The sequence below is a fragment of the Bacillus rossius genome, chromosome 1, assembly GCF_032445375.1.
Source record: "Bacillus rossius redtenbacheri isolate Brsri chromosome 1, Brsri_v3, whole genome shotgun sequence".
Lineage (NCBI taxonomy): Eukaryota > Metazoa > Arthropoda > Insecta > Phasmatodea > Bacillidae > Bacillus > Bacillus rossius.
Window position 1 is genome coordinate 82626054 of NC_086330.1, and position 23935 is coordinate 82649988.

General features: G+C 37.0%; 1 protein-coding gene across 1 annotated transcript; it reads right to left on the reverse strand.

Annotated features, from left to right (window-relative positions):
* Positions 1-1252: 1252 nt before the first annotated feature.
* Positions 1253-21233, reverse strand: LOC134538644 (esterase E4-like). The gene is made up of 11 exons (XM_063380080.1): positions 21007-21233; positions 18946-19086; positions 18148-18270; positions 17115-17274; positions 15703-15888; positions 13943-14145; positions 9970-10123; positions 7331-7509; positions 5509-5659; positions 4189-4324; positions 1253-1556 (listed from the first exon to the last, which is right to left on the reverse strand). Exons 1-11 carry the CDS (start codon positions 21058-21060, stop codon positions 1406-1408), a joined length of 1638 nt encoding a protein of 545 aa, XP_063236150.1. The 5' UTR covers positions 21061-21233; the 3' UTR covers positions 1253-1405.
* Between the last annotated feature and the right edge of the window lie 2702 nt (positions 21234-23935).

Sequence of the window (23935 nt, forward strand, 5' to 3'; positions counted from 1 at the left end):
TTTTTACGAGAAATAATGGCTTATTTACGAAGCGATTTTAAGCAATACAGCATTAATCCTTATCCAATTTAATACCTTTAAAATATTGTGAATTTAATATAGATCAATATGGCCCTTTACAGCATGTAATTTAAATGAATATTTTCGAAGATATTACAGATTTAAAATGCAGGGACATAGCGGTTGCGGCGGTACCAGCCGGGGGCCCGGCGGGGCGTGCCTATAAATAGCGCGTCGATTTATGATTAGCAGCGATCGCATGCGTCCAATTATATGTCGCTCTTTCAAGAGTAACCTCTAAAAAAACATGTTTGTATTATCAAATGGCAAAAAAGCTGTGAACGTTGTATATAAAGACATTCTGTAGTATATTTAGTATCAGCATTGCACCCGTGCGAAGCCGGGGCGGGTCGCTAGTATTCAATAAAAAGAGGTAAACATAAAATTTCCAGGCTTAACAGGATTGTATGTTTATGTACTTAATTTATTAAACCTACATGTCTTTGAGGTTTGACCAATATGTAGGCACTAACCACTTGACATAACTTAAAATTTAATTTACACAGCAGAGTTATCATAAAGGAGAAGAACCTGCACTTGGCTGGGCTGCATAATGAAACTATGCAAAAACATTTATTTCAGCTAACTAGGGTAAAAACCATTTACCATCTGGGATGTTCTAGGTATATCTCTGGCTAAACAGATTTACTAGGTATATTAGCTAGATATCCTGTGTTTTTCCTTTCATTGAAATAAAAGTCTGAAATATTTGTATCGAAACATCTAAATATAAACAGAATGCATCTCTATTAAAAAAATCGCTCATGCAGTGCCTGTGAGTATTGTAAAAAGGTTATTCCAAATAACTTATCTTAGGAGATTTGTGTTTTAATGTAAATTCTTTTCTTTCATAACATAATAACTTATTATAACAACTAATAATGATATTTGTTAAAGCCACAACGTTTTACACGAGTATCTCAATAACAATTCTAGCTTATTTCCTTAACGAAGCGGGCAGGCGGTTGTTGGATGAATAGATCGCGGGTGAATATAGACCATCAAGTTTAAGTTAGAAGGTAAGTGAAAGGTTGGAAATCAAAAGTCTTTTACGTTAATCATTTAAGCTCACCGTGGGTTGACTATAATTTTAATGGAAACATATTGGTTCATTTCTAGAGTCATTTGGTAACATTGCCATAAATGGTGTGTGAAATCTAAAATCTCACAAATGAAAAAAAAAAAACCTGAGTTTAAATTGCATGGTTATATCTAATTATACGTACTGAGTTTAGACACGCTCTGAAACACATGTCGGTACAATATTAGCAGACGGGTATAAGGAATTATTTAATCCTAGAAACTTGATACTCCAAGTTGTCGGCCAAGATTTTGCGCCTATTCCTTAATCAGCTTCAGCAGTTTGGTAGATCTGGTCCCAAAACGCCATCCTCTTCTCCTCGAAGTTCTTCTTGAGCGTGAGCTGAGTGTCGATGTCGAGGTAGTAGCGCTCCGCCGAAGTGGCGGGCCTCCACAGGGTTTGGTAGGTGGGGTTCCTGCAGCGCGTCAGACAACAATTATTCTACAACGCCTTGTTGCTTTTTGATGTGTAACATTCAGAGCCGGCGCGTCCATATAGGCGAACTAGGCAACCGCCTAGGGCAGGGGTCGGCAACCTACGGCTCGCGAGCCACATGTGGCTCTTTGGATGTGAAGCTGCGGCTATTTAGTTCCGTACCAGAAATACTGCATCACCATGTCATTTATACGGAAAATAATTTTTTTTATTACAAACCAGTAGTAAGTCTGGTTTTTTTCCACGCTTGTTATATTTTACTAAACAAAATGTATTCAAGCAGTTAAATTATCCATTTAAAGCTATCCATCCGCCCGAGTACTTACGGGCCCACCCAACAGATAGGCTTATATATGAATAAATTTTTCTTATGAATAAATAGATTAGTTTTTTTATCAAAAAACTTTATTTATGCAAGTAGGTACTATTTATTGTTGGCAAGAAAAACATTTGTGGCTCTTTAAAAACATTGAAATTTTGTAAATTTTAATTTTTGGCTCTTCCGACTCAAAAGGTTGCCGACCCCTGGCCTAGGGCGCCAAGTAGCTGGGGGCGGCGCAGCACGACACATAACAGCTGATATAATATGTTTAACGATTATTGAAACTAGATGAAAATGGATTTTTGAAACAGTTTGGAATGTTTATATTGATATAAGTAATTATTTAAAGTCCACGGTGACTTGTTTATGATTTGTAATAAGTAAAAAAGTAAAAAAAAAAAACACAAGCCTGCTTACATTTGATTTTTGACAAAATCTTAGGCTTACGTGATGTATTTTGAGGCAAGGGAAATTTTTTTGTGGTGTCCGGCCCGGGCGGGGGGGGGGGGGGGTGAGGCATTAAGGTTTTTCGCCTAGGGCGCCAATTTACCTTGCACCGGCCCTGGTAACATTCTATCTTTCGGTGTGTGGCATTTGCTAGGAGTGATTTCGTGAATGGAACGAAAGTCGCGCGGAACGGAAATGTGTAACCACGATGCAGCCATCTGTGGCGGATGGCGCGAACCAAATGTTAACAAAGCTTTAGGTAAACTTCGGATTATTAACTGTTTTATGAATATTAACAAAATGGACACTATTTTAGTAAAATTCCTTGTCAAAACTCGGTTCTAAACCAAGGGTTTAGTACTTTCTCAAGTCTTTATCAAGTTTAAAATTCTGATCTGTATTGGAGTGATTCGATAACTGACGTAGCTGCTACGGAAGCGAAATTCTAGTTGTGGGTGTGGAAACCACGTTTGATTGCGTTCCAGAATTTTATTTGAAAAATAAATTTGCGTATATTTATCACGCTTGGTATTAATAAAAAAAAATTTACGTAAAATTTCGTGTCCCAGTTTTGTAATTGTAGGCGTATTTTGCAACATGAAAACATATGAATGTTCTTGTTACTGAAATTAAATTAAACACATCACTGGTGAGTACTGAAACCCTAGTATATATAAATGTATATAAATCATTTTCTCGTCATTTCTATGAGTTAATGGCTATTTATGTAAATTTAACACTATTTCTGTCTGGAATTTGTCGTCTTGTCTCAAATAATTTCATCAGTGCCCAATAGTGGGTGTAAAAATATTCACACATGTTTGTAATTTGCCTTTTTATAGGAATTAGTTCGCAATCAGTAAAAATCTGTTAAAAATATGCAAGAAAGGTAACGTGATAAATTTACAGAAATAAACATTAACCAATAGTAATGACGAAAAAATGAAAAGAAAAAAAATCAACATGTTTTGTGAGACGCATTAAAGTAGACATCTTGCACATTTGTCATATTATAACACTTTAAAAGTTATCTTTAATCACATGTGGCTTAGGTATAACGTTTCTCAGACACTTAATAAGAAATGTATTTTGTGACAGTGTTATCGTTTTCGCAACAGCGAGGAAAAAAAATTCTTATCATTCTCATTATCAGCATATAATAATACAATAGTTATTCCAGATAAGACTATTTACTGTCTTTGGTTTCCAAATATTTATCTCTGAAAATAATTGGCGTCTTATTTAAGTTGCGTTACATTTATTGACATATTTCCCAAAAATTTATATGTGAGATAGATGTATGTTCAGTTTGCTTAAAAATAAATGGATTTTTATTTTCGGAGTGCTACTGATTATCATTTGTTTTATATATTCATTCACATCAATTTGTATATGAGTGTGTGTGATCATATAGAGCAGCCTATAATTACTGATTTCTTTTATGTTAAAGTTTTCGAAAAAAAAATTAGTAATTGGCCAAGTATTTTAAAATTATATTCCCACCGTCGTCTCAAATGTGTTTTATGTTTCTCCCCCCAAAAAATTGTAAGTTAATTTTAAAGTTATCGAAAGGACTTACAATGGGTCAAATGTCTCCATATATACTTTGTGGCATGGGTACTCACATTTGTATGCTCATTTTATTTTTGAACTGACCCAACATTCAAGTACTAGTAACTGTTTACTACCCAAAACCAAAATGGCCAAGCCTAATTTTTAAAAGTGTTCTAGATTATTAAATTGTACTCCAAAGGAACTTAGAAAAACTGCATTAACATTATATGTATTTCTATTGCCAAAATTAAATGCACACTGAGAGTCACTCAACACGTAGATGGCTTACCCAGTTTTTGCGAAGTTGGTCCACATGTTCACCATTCTGTGTAGAGTGACCACTTCTGGTGACTTTTCGTTCAAGTTCTTTTTGTCGAAGGCCTTGCAGTCAAACAAGTAGCACAGTTCATCTGAATGACCTGCACCTAAAATATTTTCACAAAATTTACCTCAAAATATTTGAACATAATAATGATTCGTTTACAATTGTAATAAAATTTTATATTATTTTACTGGATAAATACCTTTTATTCGCTTTAGATTTTCATTTGTCAAAAATTGTAATGCATTACTTAGAGACTAAGGTCGGTATTGAACAATTCATTGTCAGTGACAAATGATTTCATTGATATTATTAGAAATAAGGGCTAAATACACGTACTGAGATACTAACTACAGAATACCAAAAGTAGCTTACGAGATTGATGTTATTTATAGCGTTTCATATAAATAAGTTACGACTTTAAAAACTAAATTTATTACTTGACGTACATATAATCACATTTGAGTACGATTTTGGTAAATAAATGTCTTGATTACGATTTTGTACTGTCAAAAATATTTTAATAAAATAGTTAAGTTAGTAATAAAATATTAAAAAAAATTTTTTTAATGTTTCATTTGCAATGGAATTTCTCGATACTGAAAGAGTTCTAGAATGCACACTTTTTTAATATTTAGTTCTTGGTTTTGCGCCATGTAAAGTAAGTAGGTCCATTTAAAGCAGTACTTATTTGAACAGATACTTAACTAGTAGTTATTAAATAATATCTAATGTTTTTTTAACAGAACCATTACCAAATACACTTATAGTTTTAGAATGTACATGCAATTCTCTCATAAGTTACATTTTTCATATACATAATCTGCACCAACGGTTTACCTTACAATTTCTATTAACGAAAATATTAAAGCCTATCCAATGACAAATGCCAGACATGAAAGTCCATTGAAATAACTCACATTTGACAGTGAAAGTTGCTCATTACATGTAGTAGTTTATCTTCCTATAGGAGTCCACTGAGATCACCCACCTTTAATATTGAATGTTGCTCCTCTTAAGTAGGACTAGTTTATTTTCCCATTGAAGTCCACTGAGAAAACTCACCTTTAATAGTGAATGTTGCTCCTCTCATGTAGGACTAGTTTATCATACCATTGAAGTCCACTGAGACAACTCAAATTTTATAGTGAATGTTGGTCCTCTCATGTAGGACTAGTATATCTTCCCATTGAAGTCCACTAAGACAACTCACCTTTAATAGTGAATGTTGCTCCTCTCATGTAGGACTAGTTTATCTTCCCATTGATGTCTACAGAGACGACTCACCTTTGATAGTGGAAGTCGCCCCTGACATGTAGGAGTAGTTTATCTTTCCATCGAAAGAGAACTGGTAGTAGAACACTGGAGCTGTGGAGTGACTAATCATTTCGACGACATTTTTGTAGACTCCTCTTACATACCTGGTGTCTGAAACCAACTGAACAACATACACCACAGTTAACAAAGCTCGTAATGAAGGTAAGCTTTCCATCCAAACCGGCAAGTAACCCAATAAACTTAAAATTACCATAAATTTTACTGACTATGCTCTTATTTCGATCGTTAAATAAAATAACACCTTATCTTCTATAATTTCCAAATAACTACACTGAATATTAACTTTTTGCAACTAGCATACACGTTTATCCAGTGCACTCCCCATTTTACAATCTGACCTTACAATGACCAGAATTGCGTCTTTTTCACTAGATAACATGCGAAATTATGATGGATGCAGATCTTTTTAATATTTAGAATCCCTATCTAAGGAGACGAACGTTTCTTGAGACACCGTGCATTTTTATACCGTACTTAGATACTCACGTATATTTTGGAAGAGCCACAGAACTGTGAGGGTCTCTATCTGGCGTGTTAGGATTTGGGGGATCAAATGAAAGAAAAGTCTAGAGCTTCAGTAGGTGACCACTGCTCTGAAGATGACATCTACAGCTATGACCAAACAGTGATTCTTTGACCATGATGTGGCTATCATCATTAACCAAATGAAGTATTTTATCAAATGTTTTCTAGCAATATTTTTGTTTTAGTCAGATTCTTCATGGATTGAAGTTTTGTGACCATAATTTTGGCTATTTAACAGCACTATAAATCCAGATCCTCGTGCACTGGTAGCAGAAAGTGCAATCTACCACTGAACAATATGTGTAATAAGCGACGTGAATATATATACATATAATATATTATACTATATATAATATATATTTAGCACTGATAATCATTTTGATTCATCTTGAAGCAGTTCGCCTATCTGTTGTAGTAAATGACTCTCATGAAATTAGAAATACATTTATAATTAAAACAAAACACACTGTCACCAGGTCTTGTTTATAACAGCATTTGAAAAAGTATACATACTTTTATAATTGAAAATGCTTAAATATATATTTTCGAAGTATTTTGAGAACTATACAGAAGAGAGTTTTACCATTGTAGGTTCTGAATACATAAAATTTGTCGCTTGTTGTGTGCCATGAAATTGACAGAGCCATTTACACATATGTATACCAGTGTTGCCTTTATTACTACGTTTCTGCTAGGCATCAGGTTCAGGTAACCCTAGTAGTCGGGCCCCAAGATCACAGATAACCAACCCCCAAGTATAATGTCCTTGCAATGTTTCTGCAATGCTTCTGAAACTATGGTTTTTTGTGGGACATATAACACGAGGAGACAGTCCATATCGGAGGAGGAATTAACTCACATCGCAGTAGTGCTGGATGGTGCTAGATGACACTTACTGCTGAATGTTTCTGCAATGTTTCTGAAACTTTTACACTGTGTGGAATATGTAACAAGAGGAGACATGTTGGAGTGAACTCGCGTCGCAGTATTGCGGAATGGTGCTAAACGACACGTCTTAGTAGTATAATGTCTCGGCAATGTTTTTGAAATTGATGCACCATTGGGATGTATAACAAAAGGAGACAGTCCATGTCGGAGAAGGAGTGAACTCGCGTCGCAGTACTGCATGATGGTGCTGGAATACATATTCTGGCTGTATAATGTTACTGCGATGTTTCTGAAACTGTTGTGCTGTGGGACATACAAGAAGACGTGACAGGCCATGTTGGAGAATGAAATTACTCACGTCGCAGTACTGCGGGACTGTGCTTGACGACACATCCTGGCTACCGAAGTAGAAGTGCTTGATGCGTGCTGCGATCTCGCGGGACTTGGTGGAACCCTTGGCCAGCCCCAGGTCACAGGGCACGAAGTTCTCCATGTTGGCGTTCACAGTCTTCCAGTTGCCCGCGGACTTGTTCATTGCTGTAGCGCCATGCGTGGAAACACAAGAGGTGGTCAACTTTGTCTTTTACATAGTTCCATATTTTTGTTTTCTGAAGAATATTTTGGCAGGAATGATGGGAACGAGGATCTCAGGAACTGAATTAAATCACTAATTACACTCTCATGAAAGCAATTATACGAATTTTATAGCAGTTTTTCCCAAATAGAAAAGTAATGAAAGCTATTTATGTGCATTTAAACAGTGTCGAATATTTAGATATGTGCTGTGTAGAGTAGATCTAAAAATTAAAAGGCACATTAATTTAAAAAATTTGTTTTGATTTCTAACAACAGAGAACACGTTTTTTTAAATAGTTTGGAGGTGTAGAAAGTAGAAAATTAAAGTGATGATAGAAGATGCAAAGAAATCTTACTTTTAATACAAAAAAGATTCCGTAGTTCACACTAAAAGCATTAAACTGCTAGCATGTTGCCACTACCCTGTCTCTGGGTCAGTGCTAATCATCCCAGCCTCCCGCGGGGAGTTACGTAAAACAATGAGATGCATATAACAAAATTTAAATGCCGCTACAATTAAAGTATTACCTATCGCACCAAAAACGGTGTTAGTAAAATTATACCAAACAGTAATTAAATCTTTAAACATTTAAGCAGCAAAATTTAGGAGTACAAATAGAATGTAGTATAAAAAAATAAGACAAAAACATATTTTAACAATTTACTATAAAGATGAAAAGTCCTCTTCCATAGCAAACTATGCATTACCTTGAGTTTATTAACCAAACAAACACTATTACAGGCATTACCTCTATAAAAATTATTAAAATGTAGTCTACAAAATACCCTAAAAAACATGTTAAAATATTACAAAATTTAAAGACCTCAAAAAATTATGGTTACCTTTTATTGCTTTTTAACTAGTGTTAAAGCTCGGGCTTGCATTATTAAATGTCATCAGAGTCTGTACAAAACCTCGCGTGAGCTTGGAAAAGTAAAAAAAAAAAAAAAAAAAAAAAAAAAAAGTAAAAAGGTCCGCTAAATGGCGGAGGCAATATTGTGGACAAATCCACGTAAAAATAGTTCCGGGAGTCTAAAAGTTTTCATTGACAGCCGCGCGAATCCAAGACAAACCACAGAATTCTCCATTATCTTACTTTCTTGAACAAACCAAGAGGGTTTGCGCTGTTGCGGTAACATTCGTTACGTTAAATCAGCGAAAAAGTGCTGTTTTTCAAGGGCGTACTTATTTAGGATGGGCCAACACTTACTTGTAAGTCCGTAACATGTAGTGGGTTTCTTCCTTCAAGCGTGCTAAAACCATAGTACACTACAGTAACACAGGGTTTGCCCGGCGACCAACTGCACCCAGTATTTATGGCACAAATGCAGAATCGCGTGGTGCTTCAACACCACCAACGACGATTTGCATTAATCGTTCAAAAACGTACGTACAGTTACTTCGCGATACGTGTGATATTACCAGGAAACACGTCACATTCGCGTAACCCGGGTTAACCTTTTATCCCGTGGAGCGCGGGCACCGGCTATCCGCCTAGCGAGCCGGCCATTAGCTGACTCCCCCCTCCCGCCTCCCCGCGAGGAATCACACGTGACCGTCTTCCAACCAACACACACACATACATACATGAATGAAAATAGTTCTAGCACAATCGTACAGTTTTATACCTATTACTAAGGTAGCCATACTAAAATATTAATCTTTAAGAATTACATTATTAACAAATTAATATAATAAAATACTCTAATAATAATTACAACATACTAAATACAATACTAATTACGCTGAAAACTCTAATGTTCTCCGATCTTCTAGACCATGTTATGTCTTACCAACAAACAGTCATTTCCTTTAGGCATGTTTCCAAAAACGTTAGCCGATTACAAAAAAATAAACTAAGAATTTGACATTTCAATGATAAAAAAATTAATTAACTAAACGGGCCACATAAATAAGTATCAAACCACAAGTGCAAAAAATACTAACGCAACTAAACAAAATAACAGAATTATCAGAACTAATATAGAATTTAGGGGTTTCAAGCAGACATAAAAAAAATTCGTTACGATTTATTTTTTTCCCAGGAGTGTATGCAGAATGAAATTTCTGGAAAGGGGGGGGGGGGGGAGGGAGGTCTTTTCCCGCAGTTTCCTTTCCAATTATTTCCTTTTGTTGGTGAGAAATATTTTATTTCTTATGATTTATTAGGGTCTGGGGGTGGGGGGATTCCCCCATCCCCCTTTTCTGTGTGCCACTGTTTTTTCCATGAAAAAAGTTTGGCGTTTATATTTCTCCAGAAAAATATATTTATAACGTTCATAAAAGGGTAATTATAAAGTCTTGCACTGTTTTTATAGGTAGCCCTATTTAATTTTGAATTATAGACTAATCTCCTTTACATCACTCTAAACGATGAGTGCAAATCTAGATTTGCAGAGAAAGCTAAAAAACACTCTCACCTTGGGCAGACATTTTTGCTTCTGCCGATCCGGAACCAATTACAGTAGGCACGTGCAAGAACTTCCCTGTCTTCATCAACTTGATTGGTTCGTCGGGGAGAAAAGCCACGCCAGAAGCCACGCCCTTTTCAACAGTTGGTACGAATGGGTACTTCTGAAACAGAAAGAATTTGTATATTTTAAACAGTTTTCTCACACGATTGAAGTTTATTTGGAAGGTCTTCCATGGCAGTAGGGATGGATGGTTCTATGGAAGAATTAGCAGAGCGCTGGCCATTTTCATGGAAGCTTTTTTAATCGGTCGTGTTAGAATTTATGTGGAATGTTTTGTAGAAGGTGGACATATTACCCAAATCCGGAATGGATTGAAGTTTTCTTGATTATTGTTTGAAATGCGGTGAACTTGCGATCAGTGACAGTATTATTCGAAAACTTTGAGAAACATCCATTTTCATACAATACAAAAAATAACGATCATAAAAATACCATTCACTCAAGCTAGGCCTAAACCAGTCACGATTATACATGTGATAGTTTCTTTCATAGAAACCTCCATGCCTACTGCCATGGAGGCTTGGCTAGCAGTTTTGCTGGAAGCTTCTAGCGGAACCTGTATGAAACCTTCCATCGTGTGATACAGGCTTTAGTGTTGCTTCTCTGGTACAGAAGTCACAGGAATTGGAATGTTGTCATGACATTTATTGCTGTAATAAAGCTGTTGATCTTGTAGTGTTTTATTGTGATAGTGTGCAAGTGGCGGATAAGAGGATAATGCTATTTGGAAACTCATTTCTGGTTGTGTAAAAAGTATGACCTATATTTGTATTTGTACCTATCCCTTGTACCTGGCAGTCACATGGTCGGATCAGAAAGACCAAATGAAACTCACACTTATTGCAAAATAAAGCTAATGTTGTGTCATTGATTGTTTATGAGCTCTAGACTTTCCAGAGGACAATATCAGATTCTCTCTAGAGGGCTTTAATAAGAGTTTGACATATTTCTTAGTTCATACAAGAATATTGCATCGTGTGATTGTAGCTTATGGGTGAGATACAGGAACAAAAATATACCATTTTAGCTTTATAAGAGGAGTTTTTTATAATTATACATGATTTTTTGATTTGTTATTATATAAAACAGGACTTACTTGGTATGGCACATTGTAACGGGGCGTGGACCCATTATGTCCCTGCCCTATCAGCTGCGAGTTACCAGACTCTAAGTCAGTTAAACTTCCCGTGGGCTCGTGTGACGCCTCAGAAACGGACCCGGGATCAGTATTTCAAATAATGTCCTGGGTTGTATTAAAATTTTCCCGGTCTTAGCGACTGTTGCTGCCATCGAGTATATAAGGCCACCGAGCAGGAGACCAGACACTCGGTCTATCGGCAGACACCAGGAGACGTTCATCGACTATCAAAGACGCCGGAAGTCAGCCCAGACCATCCCAACTCCACCACAGAAGAGGGCAACAAGGCGATGGTCGGCATATGTGGACATGGGGGGACATGTTGGACGGCGACAGTAATCAGTGTCGGGAGACTTGACCATGGGTCATGGGTTGGAGTCGCTGGCCGAGTTGACGTCCGAAAGCGAGTGATGCCCAATGTCTCCAACGAAGCGATCGTCTAAAACCCGGCGACAGTAACTGGTTCAAGTCCACCAGCGACAAGAGATCACTCGCTGGGTGAGTTGACGAACACCAAGATGGTAAGCAACACGACGTGAGGGGTTTGAGTCCTCCTCCCACGAGTGAATACTCGCCAGTCGAGTAGAGCCACTGCAGTAGTACGACTGCAAAGATTATCATCACGATAACTGGGAGTTTCTGGTTAGAATCCAGCACCACAGCAGCCCACTCGCTGGGCGAGTACCATCCGGCTGCAACTGGGAAGCAGACCGAGCCATTGAGGAATCGTCCCGACGACCAACCAAGCGGCACTGTTCCCTGAGCTCCAATCCGCAGAGGTGGACGAGCGACGGACGAGTCAGCGAGGCGCGGTGTTCGTCTCTGGGAGGCCGCCACAACCCGGCGCCCCTGGAGAGACGACGCGAGACAACGTAAGTAGCTTCATCAGTACAAGAGCCGCGTCACTCGGTAGTGGTTTGGAACCCGCTCTTTGAACTTGGATTTTAATTATGAGATGCATATTGACGGGAGATTGTTTCTGAACTGAGCCAAGATGAACTTTACACAATCAGTGAAACTTTGGTTTCGATCCTTACAAGTGCTTCTCAGTAACTATGGCGAGGGTCACCTTTTAAGGTAATTAATCTTATCAATAAGTTTTGTATCAGAGTGTAAAACGGAGTTGAGTGTTTTGTCTTAAACACGTACTTTTGTTTAAAGCCAATTAGAGGGCATCTGGTCTAAGAGTTCCGCTTTCAATAACTGACCTCATAATCCATCTTTACTAGTTTGTTAGTTTCCCTTGTTTTGTAAATGTTGTGTCACATAAATTGTAATATATATAAAAAAAAGACCATTGTGCTTCTGCTATCAGACCACCCGTGTTTTCTAATTCCCAGTGACTGTAAAATTCAGAACAAAAACACACAGACCACACAAAAACATAATTTTACGAAAGTCTGAAATTGAGAGTTGTTAGTCGCCAAAAAAAATTTCATCGGTCAAGTAATAAACATTCATAATTAAATTAAATTGTAAGGCTTGCTACAGTAACACACATCAAACATCTGTTGAATCCAAGATTCGATTACTATCCTTCTGTCTCGATGCAATTAGTTCGCTTCATGACTGTTCTCGTACGGACAAAAGCAGGAGTGACCTCCTATAGGGCCAGCCAGCTGCATCGACTCTTCTTCGGGGAGGATTCTCTTTCGAGCAAGCTTCAGCACGATTCCCACACCAACCTGATACTGGTACTTCGTCTTTTTTCTACACTTACCTGATCCTGATACTTCAGATAAAGCTCAAATGACCTAGCCACTGTATTTGAGAGAACAACAATCATTAAAAAAATTCCTGGATAGGCTTTATTTTGGACTACAGCAGCAAGGGTATTTTTTATTAATTTACATTGCGCTGAACATGATTCTTGTGAATGAAATAAATAAAATAATTTAATAAAAATTTATGTTATTTCATTTTTTTATGTGAATTATACGAACTTCTTACTTGATTGTCGGGCAGTTTTACCAGAAACATTGCTACACCAAAAAAATAATAATAATACGACACCAAAAACGACAAACTGGATCCATTGTTCACTACTACTGGCTCAATTGACTCCATATCAACATCAGAATCATAAGAGAGCATATCCACCTCCATTAACAAACAATTTTCTGCATTCCCCGTCGCTTCTCGCGAGGCACACGGCTGAGGCTCGCTCGAGCGCAAAATTTCGTGCTTCGTTCGGGGGCTCTTTTTTTGCCTCAATGGATAATTTCTCTCGGCTACTTTTTGCCACGTTCGATGCCTAAGATACTTCTAGAATTTTTAATTGCTTCTGTTCGGGGGATTACGCAAGTTTTCTTTCTTTTCTCCAACATAACCTGTTCTCGCTTAGGCAATTTTGTGATTAATGACTCCAAAACAAACGTTATCAACTTTATAGTTATTCCACCCAACTAGCACAACCCAGTGCTCAATCATAAGCAACCTAAAGTTTAAATCACCCAAATCGGTCTATTATTTTCGGAGTTACAGATCTCTTTGACATCAGTTCGTCTCTCCCCCACCTACACTCAATACGTCATCACTGAAAATGTTAAATGGGTGAGTCATACGTAAAGACCACGAGCAAAGTCTGCTCTACTAAGATATATGTAGTTAAACTCTCTAGCTTTCATAGTTTGCGAGTTTTTTAAGTGGTGTGGAATCCTCAAGCGAAGATGCATCCTGTCGGAAATTCATGTCAAAAACAAGAGTATTTTTTGGAAATGCTTTGCACGAAACGTGTGTGCGAAATACGGGTATGCGCACACGCGGACGCAGTGCGCCCACCTCGTCGGGCTTGCCCTGACGCTGGTTGTTGGCCAGCTCCGCAGCGCTGACCCCTCGCAGGAAGTCGGCGACCAGCTGGCTGCTGTTGGCGCCCTTGTAGCCCAGGTACTTGGCCAGGCTGAGCGCTCGCTGCGTCGGGGAGGTCATGTACGCCCACGGGTTGAAGGCCGACCCGCTCTCGTCTATCGCCCGCTGGAACAGACCTGCAGCCCGTCACGATTAGCTTTATCTCGGACTCCCCAATACCTCGCGTAGCTTTTTGTCTTGCCGTTATGTTTCCAGATTTTTCTTGAATTAAACTTTATCTTGAAGCTTGCGATACCAAGCTTAAACTTGCATTTTCACGCTATTTTTAAGCTTAAACTAGCCATTCCAAATTGGCGTTCCACGACATTAATTAAAACTCAATTCAAATTCGCCGTAGAAACTTGCAAAAAGCTGATCGTGTGGTGACGCTTAAGTTTGACTCATGTTTGCAAAATCATAGCAGTAGAAATAGCATAGATTTTATCTGGGTGAAAAGTACCATAAATTGCGAGCTAAAAGAATTTAATTCGAGAAAAATTATGAAAATTTAAGACGAGTGCAAGAAGAGCCATGTTTCATTTATTTCGGTTTCATGATTATCAGAGTAAAGAACATATTAAGAAATATAATTGGTCATTAATGTCGGTATTCCAAGACACAAAAATAAGAGCTTAGTTGTTGAACATGCTACACCTATAACCTAACCGCATTTTTAGTGCACGATAGGACACGTCCCTTATTTTGAGTGGATGGATTTAGGTGGCCGAGTCGTTGCCGATCTGTTGCCCAAATTTCACGCATGCGCAGAGCTCACTTTTTGTGTTGATTTCGTCCAGATGGAGGACTTGCGTTTGATGCAATTGACTGGTATATATCATTTTCGTGAATATCGGGGGATGTAGCAAACATATTGGTGTTCCAAATAAAACTTATTAGTAGAGAAACTATCCTGTAATACATTTTGTACACTTTAATGGTCATTACAAGAAAAAATCGCAACTTAAAAAGTATTTGAGAAAATTATAAAGGCGGTTCTAGGTTTTTTGTAATGGTTCTGCTATCTCAAAATTTTTTGCCGTGGCGAAACGTCCACTAGCATGCGTTGAAACCAGTTTATAACCTCGCGTTAAGTTCCCTTACTGGAATTCGGTTTCGACACGTTATGGAATACGGCCCGCGAATTAGGTTACGGTTGCATCCCAACAAAGCCGTGCCCGTTCGCTACCTTACCCGAACGTCTCGGAGTACCAATCCTGAGAGTTTAAAACACGGCACTTATGCAATGGCTTCCAGCAAGAAAGCTGAACAAGAAATTCATCAGATTCCTCCATTGCGCTGTATTCACTGGAAGAATGCCAGCCCAAAATATAAATAAAGAAACACAAGCGTAACGATTAATTACAATCGCAGAGCCTTCTTTCTATATGCATTACATGACAGTTTCAGTTTCCACATACTAAAGCAACCAGTATAGAAGGCCGAAACGCAAGGAGAAAACGCAAGAAGTAGAAAGTTGAACAACTTCTGCGTTGCGTTCTTGCGTTATTGCGTGTCTTGCGTTTTTTTTATAAACGTGCTGGTAGAAGAGTTAAGGTTGGACTTTAATCGTAGTTTGTGTGAATCTGTCTCGCGTGGGAACAGCACGAGTGCCTCCCCGGACAGCGACCTGGCACGACCTGGGCTCTCGGCAACTGGAAGCCCCCTACCCGGGCGAGCCAGAGCTGGCGGCTCACCCTTGGACAGCGGCGACATCAGCAGGTAGTGGACGCTGGCCCCGCCGGCGCTCTGCCCGAACACCGTCACCTTGGCCGGGTCGCCGCCGAACTCGGCGATGTTCTGCTGCACCCACTTGAGCGCCTGCTGCTGGTCCCTCAGCCCGTTGTTGGCCGTCACGTCGGAACCCTCGAGGCTGAGGAAGCCTGCGGCAAGATCACCACACCACGGTATCCTCGTGGTCGTAACAGTATCCCCAGCAATCATGCCTCCACTTTTATAAGAGCTTTCCAGCTGAGCAGAGTATTTTAAACAATCGCCAAGTGTGATTTCTGTCAGGAAGGTAGCTATGTAAAAAAAAAATGCACTAACGAGTTGTAAAATGGATCATGTGGGAAATTGATTGCAAAATCTGTAGTTCAGCTGGAATTCACTATAGCAACTAGATACTGAGATGAAGTGTATGAAAAACATTTAAGTTGAATTTAGAAAAGGTGATGTCAGGTTTATTTTAAAAATGCTTATTTAATTTAAATTATTTTCGATATATTTTCTCCTCATTTAGAATGAATAACAATGGAGGCAAATTTCTGATTGCAATAACAGTCCCGATCACTTGAAGTACAAATATGTTTTGTTTGTTACTTGTGAGTAAATAATTTAAGCCAAGCTTATATAAGGTTTACATATAAAAATCATAAAATTATTTAACAGATGTAACATGAGTTAAAGATAGAGGTAATAAGTTTGCAGTATCAACCTATTTATTCACATTTATATTTTTGAACAAAAATTTGGTTTGAAATTTCAAATTTTTAAACATTATTTTACACTGGATACTTACAAAATTGATAAAACTTTAAACTAATAAACACTTTACATTTTTCACAAAACATTTAAATTAGGAATTTATTTTTATTAAATTGTCCCAAAGAGTGTGATGCTTGAAGATCTATTAGTATAAAAAATTCATTTCTCTCGATATTAACTGTGTAGCTTAGGAAGATGTGAAAATTTATATTTCTTCTAAAAGAAATCAGATGTTTCATTAAATAAAATTGCCATGCTCTATCTGGCTTGTAAGCCAAAATTCTTAACATGGAGGTTCTGGTCATTCACATTTGCACAGAAAGACCAAAGTAGACTACAAACGTGTTGGACTTTCAGGTCACTGTTCTAGTCCTAAGCAGATCATGAAGTAAATATGTATTTAGTAAAAGCTTCCTTGCCTAAATGACAGTTGTCCTGACAATGGAGGACCCTGATAGGTCTGCACTCACCCAGTACTCCCATGTGGTAGTTGATGTTGTGGAGGACCTCCTAGCATACCACAAGTAACTCGGGCCTGTACATCTGCTGCTGCTGGACCAGCTAGTGAATCATCAATGACAGTTGTGCTGACAATTGATGACCCTGATAGCTCTGCACTCACCCAGGACTCCCAGGCGGTAGTTGATGGTGACCAGGACCACTTCAGCATGCACAAGGAACTCGGGCCCGTAGGTGCTGCTGCTGCTGGACCCTCCCGTGAATCCTCCACCATGAATCCACACCATGACTGGCAGCTTGGGGTTCTTGCCACTCACCGGGAGCTGGGCGTGCCGAGAGGCGAGTGAAGGGAACAGGACAGACATTATAAACATGTTTTTTTGGAACTGGATCCTTTAACTTTAAAGAAAACATGTTTGTGAAAAGCGACTGCTTTATAAATTAACTATTGTTATGTTTTATCATAGTATGATTTAAATTTTTGTTGATCCTAGCAAGAGAAATGTTTCATGACAAACATGTTTTATAAAACTCAATGTTTTAGCTATCACATACCAAAGTCAGGTATGACACGATAATATAAAATTTTTATTAAATTAGTAAATAATATATAATTGCTTAAAGGGCTCGATTATCGCCAGGAACACTGTAAATACAAACATTAATAAATGAATTGAAAAATTGACTCCACAAATGATTTAATGTATTGGCTGTATAATTCTTTCATCCTTATTCCGACTCTATGATAGTTTTTCCCATCAAAACTCATTGTGTTCTCAAGAATACTACTAACTACATACAGCAATATATGTTATGTTTATAAGCTGCCTTTTCACATGACTATTCTGCTGGCTTATCCTAATATTGAACGATTAATTTTTAGTAACAGCCCTATTTAGTGCAAACTTATACACTCATTTATTTGATGTGGTTATGCTCATCATATAGTATTAATTCCCCATGTTTTACGAATTTAGCATATATAACCGTTAAGTATAGATTATCAGTAATTTTATTGTAAAGTCATAAAATTAATAGATGCTAGCTAACTGTTGGAAAGAGTCCGTCAGTTCTGCGCAGGCACTGCTGCCCTATGTGGCCAAACAGATGGCAATAATTGAAAGTAAGTGAATTCCACGCAATATGTGTGCATTTGGGTACTACTAAACATTTCGGGGTGCAGGAAGTTGCCGTACCTGTGGTGTGTAGACGTTGAGAAACAGGCAGTCCTCACTGCCCCTGTTGTCTGCTTGCTTGCACATGGCACCCTCTGTGAGAGCCGCCCGCACCCCCGACCAAGAGGCGGGTGCCTCTGGAGCCTGCCAGGGCCAGACAGTGGCTCACAACCCTCACAAAGCCATGGTTTAAATATTAGGAAAATTTGTGAACTTCCTCAGCACATAGCGGCTAAAATAATGCTTTGTTTGCATTAGTTTCGAAAGTTTTTTAAATGTAATTTAAAATAAGCTATTAAGTAAATAATGGCTTTGAATGTATGAAAACCAGAAACTGTTATCACTGCAAATACCTACAGTGCAATATGGAAATAAAATTTGAAGAAAAAATGTTTGGCATATAATGGTCATGCACAGGCAAACGTTATTCCGTGGGCCACAAGTTTCTGTAGTGAACTCCAGACTGCATGTTAACAATCTCGGTGCTTATAAGCCTTTTAAGGAAACAGGAGAAATGAAGCAGTCCTGAACTAAACTAATTCACGTCCTTGTCAAAAAAAAACTCTAATGCCTTCGTTTTAGGGGTTAGAAATGTTTATCAAATGTAAATTTAGTGATTTATGTCTATCATTCAAACATACTAAGTAAATATGACGGGAGATTCAAGATCATAGTTAGTCCCAAAGCTCTTGGGTGCCAACTCGGTGTTCATTAATTTGAGTCAACCAGGTACATATGGATTTTGTTACACACTAACTTTAGGAAAATGAAGAGAGATGGGAAAATTTTGGGAGAAGTAATATCAGGTACAGTATTTACCTTAAACCTGAGCTTGCCGAGTGGAGGCTTAGCATATGGCACTCCTTTAAATCCATAGAACTTTGCCTTGGTAAAGGTACCGACCTCCTCTTCACCCTTCAAGGTACCTTGGGAAACTTTCACTGTCACATACTCGCTGGCCTGCAACAAAGATATGAATACTTATTTCCTAGAGAATTAAATGTTCCATTAAAATTACTTTACACTCGCAATATGTTAGACTGCCAAACAATCTTAATCTCATAATCTGGTTCATTAAGTGTTTATCAGACACACCACTTCGTTAGACAGAACTTTGTAGCCTTTTTTATTTAATAATTAGATACCTCACTACTAAGATCATATTTTTCTGGCTCGGTCGTCAAGAACTTTGAATCTTTTAAAACTAAATGACAATTCTTTAGTTCAATAACTCCCTAAAGATTTGCTAAATATCCAAAGCACTATATAGATTGTCGAAGCCCGAAAAGGGAAAATTGTTACCGAGGTAGTTGAGCATGGACCTCGGAAAGACAAAAATTTACAAAATACAATACATATATACATTTATAAAAAAATCCACACAAAAACACTTCGAAACAGACAGTCAAACATTCAGATGCATAACACATTAAAAACACTGAGCATCCAGATGAATCACTCTTTTTCACACACACTGTAAAAATTACTAAAAAATAAAATAAAACTTTATCGTAAAAGTATTTCTATGGATTTGTAAGTTACTGAAAGGTGAAAGCATCAAAGAAAATTATTCTTGTGTTTATCTATACCCATTGCGCCAGCATTGGTTTGATGCCATGGTGGTGTGGAACGAGGTGGCGCAATGGTGAAACACATGTCTCGTATTACAGAGAACCCACATTAGCCTGACCCCGCCGTCCTGAACTCTATAGATGGTTCTTAACAATAAGCTGAGGTCCATTTCATCTCAATATCCCTGTTCTGTGTATTTGTGTGCTATCGTCTCTAAGAGACAGCAAACCAACTAAAAAGCGACATGGTTATTAAGGCTCACCTTAAAAATTAACTGTACTTCTATAAAAATGAATGAGGATTTTTTTTTCGTGTATTATGATAGAAGATAAGTCTTTGGAAATACACGGTGAAAAGAATAGTAAAATTAATTGGGCATTTACCAGACCTCTAAGGGCTTCAGGTGGCAGGTTTATGTAGGAAGATCTAGGGGAGGATCACGGTAGCACTACATAAATTAAACAATAAATGACATAGAATTCATGAGCTATTTTGAGATGAATATAAAGTCCAGCAGTGTAAATAATGGAGAACTTCTGCCAACGAATCTTCGGGTTAAGCACGAAAGAATAAAGTAATCTGACTGTTTCTTATTTTTTATCTTTGATTAACATGAAACCTAACTATAAGTTTGGTTTAGCTCCTATGTATTTAAATTTAATGTAAATATAGTTGATTACCCTAATGGCTTCTAAGAGAAAGCATAATGGAACATTAGCCAAATTGCCAAAAAATGTATTATAAGGTTGTTTTAGGAGCTTGGTGAAGAAATGCGCATTACCTAAAGTTCGCAATCATTAAAAAATTACTTTACTTATTCTTGGTTAAACTCAAACATAGTAATGCCTAAATAGCTTGTAGAGAGTGAAATTTTCGTTGCTGAGATGGATTCCACATAAGTGTTTCAAACCGAGGTAAATTTTAAAAATATTCACAAACAAGTTTTATTTAGTTCAGTGAGGAAAAGCTCGTTCACATAAGACCACCAAACTCGCGTATGCAATATTGGCTATAATTTCTGGGAGAAGGTTCTTTATCTTTTGGGTAAGCTAATAACAAATCCATTTCTCTGTAAATCGCCCACAAAAACCTTAGCCATAGACAAATATAGTCCAATAATATGGCCCCAAGAAACTAAAGCAATAAGTCCTAGTGAAAATTTTCCGAGTTAAAATCGATATCTATAGCTATATGTTAAAAAATTAACTATCGAACTTTTGTTTATTGTTTGAATATATATTACCGCGACATATTTTATTGTCTTCTGAGAAAATACAACATGAAACACAGTAAATAGCAAAGTCTTACCTGAAGGACAACGAAAATGTGGAATGCCACCAGCAAGAAACTAAGACTCCTCATAGTTCACAACAGGTTGCTCGCAAAGAAAAGAAATAATTTCAAGATTTTGTGTAGTTAAAAAGGTAATCATTATCTTTCCCAATAAAAAAACAACAAAACAATTAATACAATTTCAGTTATCTTATTTCAACCCATTAGACAATACTAACTAGCGCACTCGAGATAAAAACTTTAGTATTGTTTCAGTGCTTTTGTCAACTTTTGTTGACATGGTTACACAACTCATATATATTTTAGAACATATGAAATCACACTGGCGTGCCAGTTACTAAATTCCAGGAAACGGATTTTGGTTTAAATTTCTCTTAGCATTCGAAACTCTCTTACCTTCTCTAACCATCACACACATGGCACACATATCGACGAAAGCAATTGAAGAAAGTGAGCATGAACAAAAATACTGGTTTCTTTTTTATCAAATGGACACGTAGACACGACACATTCTCACAGTTTTTTTTGACCATCTGAAAAACCAGCATGTCAACATCAAGTTAACCATGAAACTGGAGAAAAAAATACTTATACCTTTTTTGGATGCTTTTGTCAGCACAAGAGCGAGTAAACTAAAACATTAATTCTACAAAAACTATAGTTTAAAAAACTAAAAATCCGCTTTTATCGTTGAATAAAATACTATTTTAAAAATAAAATTAAAATTAAAGTTTTTTGTCAAACAGTCATGTAATGCACCACAGCTCTGTATAACTAAAAGCGTGGGGTGCTTGCTATCTTCTTTCTTTTCGTAATGACTATATCCTAAAATTTTTGTAATGACAATATCCTAAAATTAGTGACAGAAAAATTAAGACAAATGATATCCAGCACACCTTTACTAATTTTAAGTTCATTATTCTTATTAAGTTCATGTAATCATTTTCGTAATGACTATATCCCGACATTTTCGTGATGAATATATCCTTATATATTATAGAATATAGTCATTACAAAAATGCAATAAGAGAGCACCCCACGCTTTTAGTTATACAGAGTTGTGGTGCAAATTTGGCTGTTGGACAAAAAAAACACGCATTTTTTTAAAATTTTAGTTTATTCATCAATAATTATTTTTTGTTTTTAAAATATAAGTTTATTTTATTCTTTTTAGTCTCAAAATAAAATTCCGCCATGTTTGATACAGTTGTCATTACCCATTTTGTACTTTATGGTTTACCAGAGCATATTAGCACTACAGTACTACCACAAAACCGCAGACATTAATTAATAAATCAACATTAAGACAACAATGGTTTTAGCTTGGCAGTTAAAAATTATTATGAAATTAAATCACAAATGTTTCAGATTTGGAAAACTAATTTAAAGGAAGAATGATCTAGATTTTTAAGTTCTAGGGAAAATCAAAGTTCTTAACAATTTTTAAAATATATGTATACAGGTTTGAATCTCGGCAGGGATATTATTTATATTACATACACATAAACTGAGCACGGTGTTTTTCTAAACAGTCTCCAAGGCGGGTAACGGGAGCGTTAAAGATTTTAGGGCTTTAGCAGCTCCCCCGATACATTTTCCACCATAACCTGACCTATTGGATTGGAAAAAATCCAAACCACAAAGAATACATTTCTAAAATTTTCTGCATTTTGGGTAATTAACTCCTCCTCCCCTCCATGGGGGAGAAATTCGAAACCTGGGCACATTTTCCACTATAAACTGACCTCGGAAACACTCTAAACCGAAAAGAATATGTTTTTAAAATTTTCGAAACTAAAATAACTTTCCCCTCCCTTCTCCCCGTCTCGGGCAAATATTTCACCATGACCCGACCTTTTGGATCGGAAACACTCCAAATTGAGAAAGTTTTGAATTTTTAATATTTTTCAAATTTTGTGTCTTTAACACCAATTCCCCCCCTTTTTTTTCTCCCCCAGGAGCATAGTCGATCCCGGAGGAAATTTCCACCATGCCCAGACCTCATTGATACACAAAAAGCATGGTTATTACCCATAGCTCAAAATTAGGTTTTTTTGACCCTTACTCTAAGTTATTAATTTATCATAATATTGTATTGTCAGAGGTTCTTTATATGAATGCAACATTTCAACACATTCGGACGTCAAAAAGTGGGTAAAAATTTATTAGAAAGATTTTATTAAACTGTCCATTCATTCAGACATATAGGTCAAGCTAATAAAAGCGTGGTAGAAACCATCAAACCAGGACAGGTATCGATATGCAAGCTCCCATCATTCTCCAGTCCCTAATGAAGCAAGCATCTCCATACTTGCCAATAAACTAGTAACTTCAGAATGTCAATAAGTATCTAGAAGCCACTGGTTACACGAAGACTTTTATTTACAGAGTTATTAACAATAAACAAAGTAATAGTAGAGTAACAATGAAGACCGGGACAACAACAATTTGGCTGAACTACCATAGTTCAAAATATCAACAAATAGAAGTTCCCGAGTACTAGAAAAACAAATTATCAAAACATTTCAGTTCAGAGTACAATCAAAATAATGAAAACCTTTCTAGACAATGCGAAATATAAATAACTGTTCAATAACTTTCGATAAGATAATAAAATTCCAGGCTCCTGCAACAAAATCTATGTAGGACAAACTGACAGTAGGATGTATACTCGTCTAAATGAACAGTATACAGATATCAAATAAAACAGAAAACGCTCAACCATAACTCAACACTACAATCAAATAGTAAAAGAAATCTACTTGCCAGAGCCAAACACATTATAAATATTTTCAACTACTGCCACAGGTTAACCGGAGAATAAAAAAAATAAAAAAATAATATTATATAAATTGAGAAGATGGGTTCAAATATTGGGAATATTTTGTTTCGCTTTAATTCTATATGGTCACCGTCCAAGAATTAGCCACACTCAAGGCTGCAG

Excerpts from the sequence above, each read along its gene's own strand:
- LOC134538644 (XM_063380080.1), bottom strand. The coding sequence starts at position 21,060 with ATGAGGAGTCTTAGTTTCTTGCTGGTGGCATTCCACATTTTCGTTGTC. Across the intron at positions 19,087-21,006 it reads ACATTTTCGTTGTCCTTCAG|GCCAGCGAGTATGTGACAGT; the intron begins GTAAGACTTTGC and ends TCTTTGTTGCAG. Across the intron at positions 18,271-18,945 it reads TCGGCAAGCTCAGGTTTAAG|GCTCCAGAGGCACCCGCCTC; the intron begins GTAAATACTGTA and ends TGGCCCTGGCAG.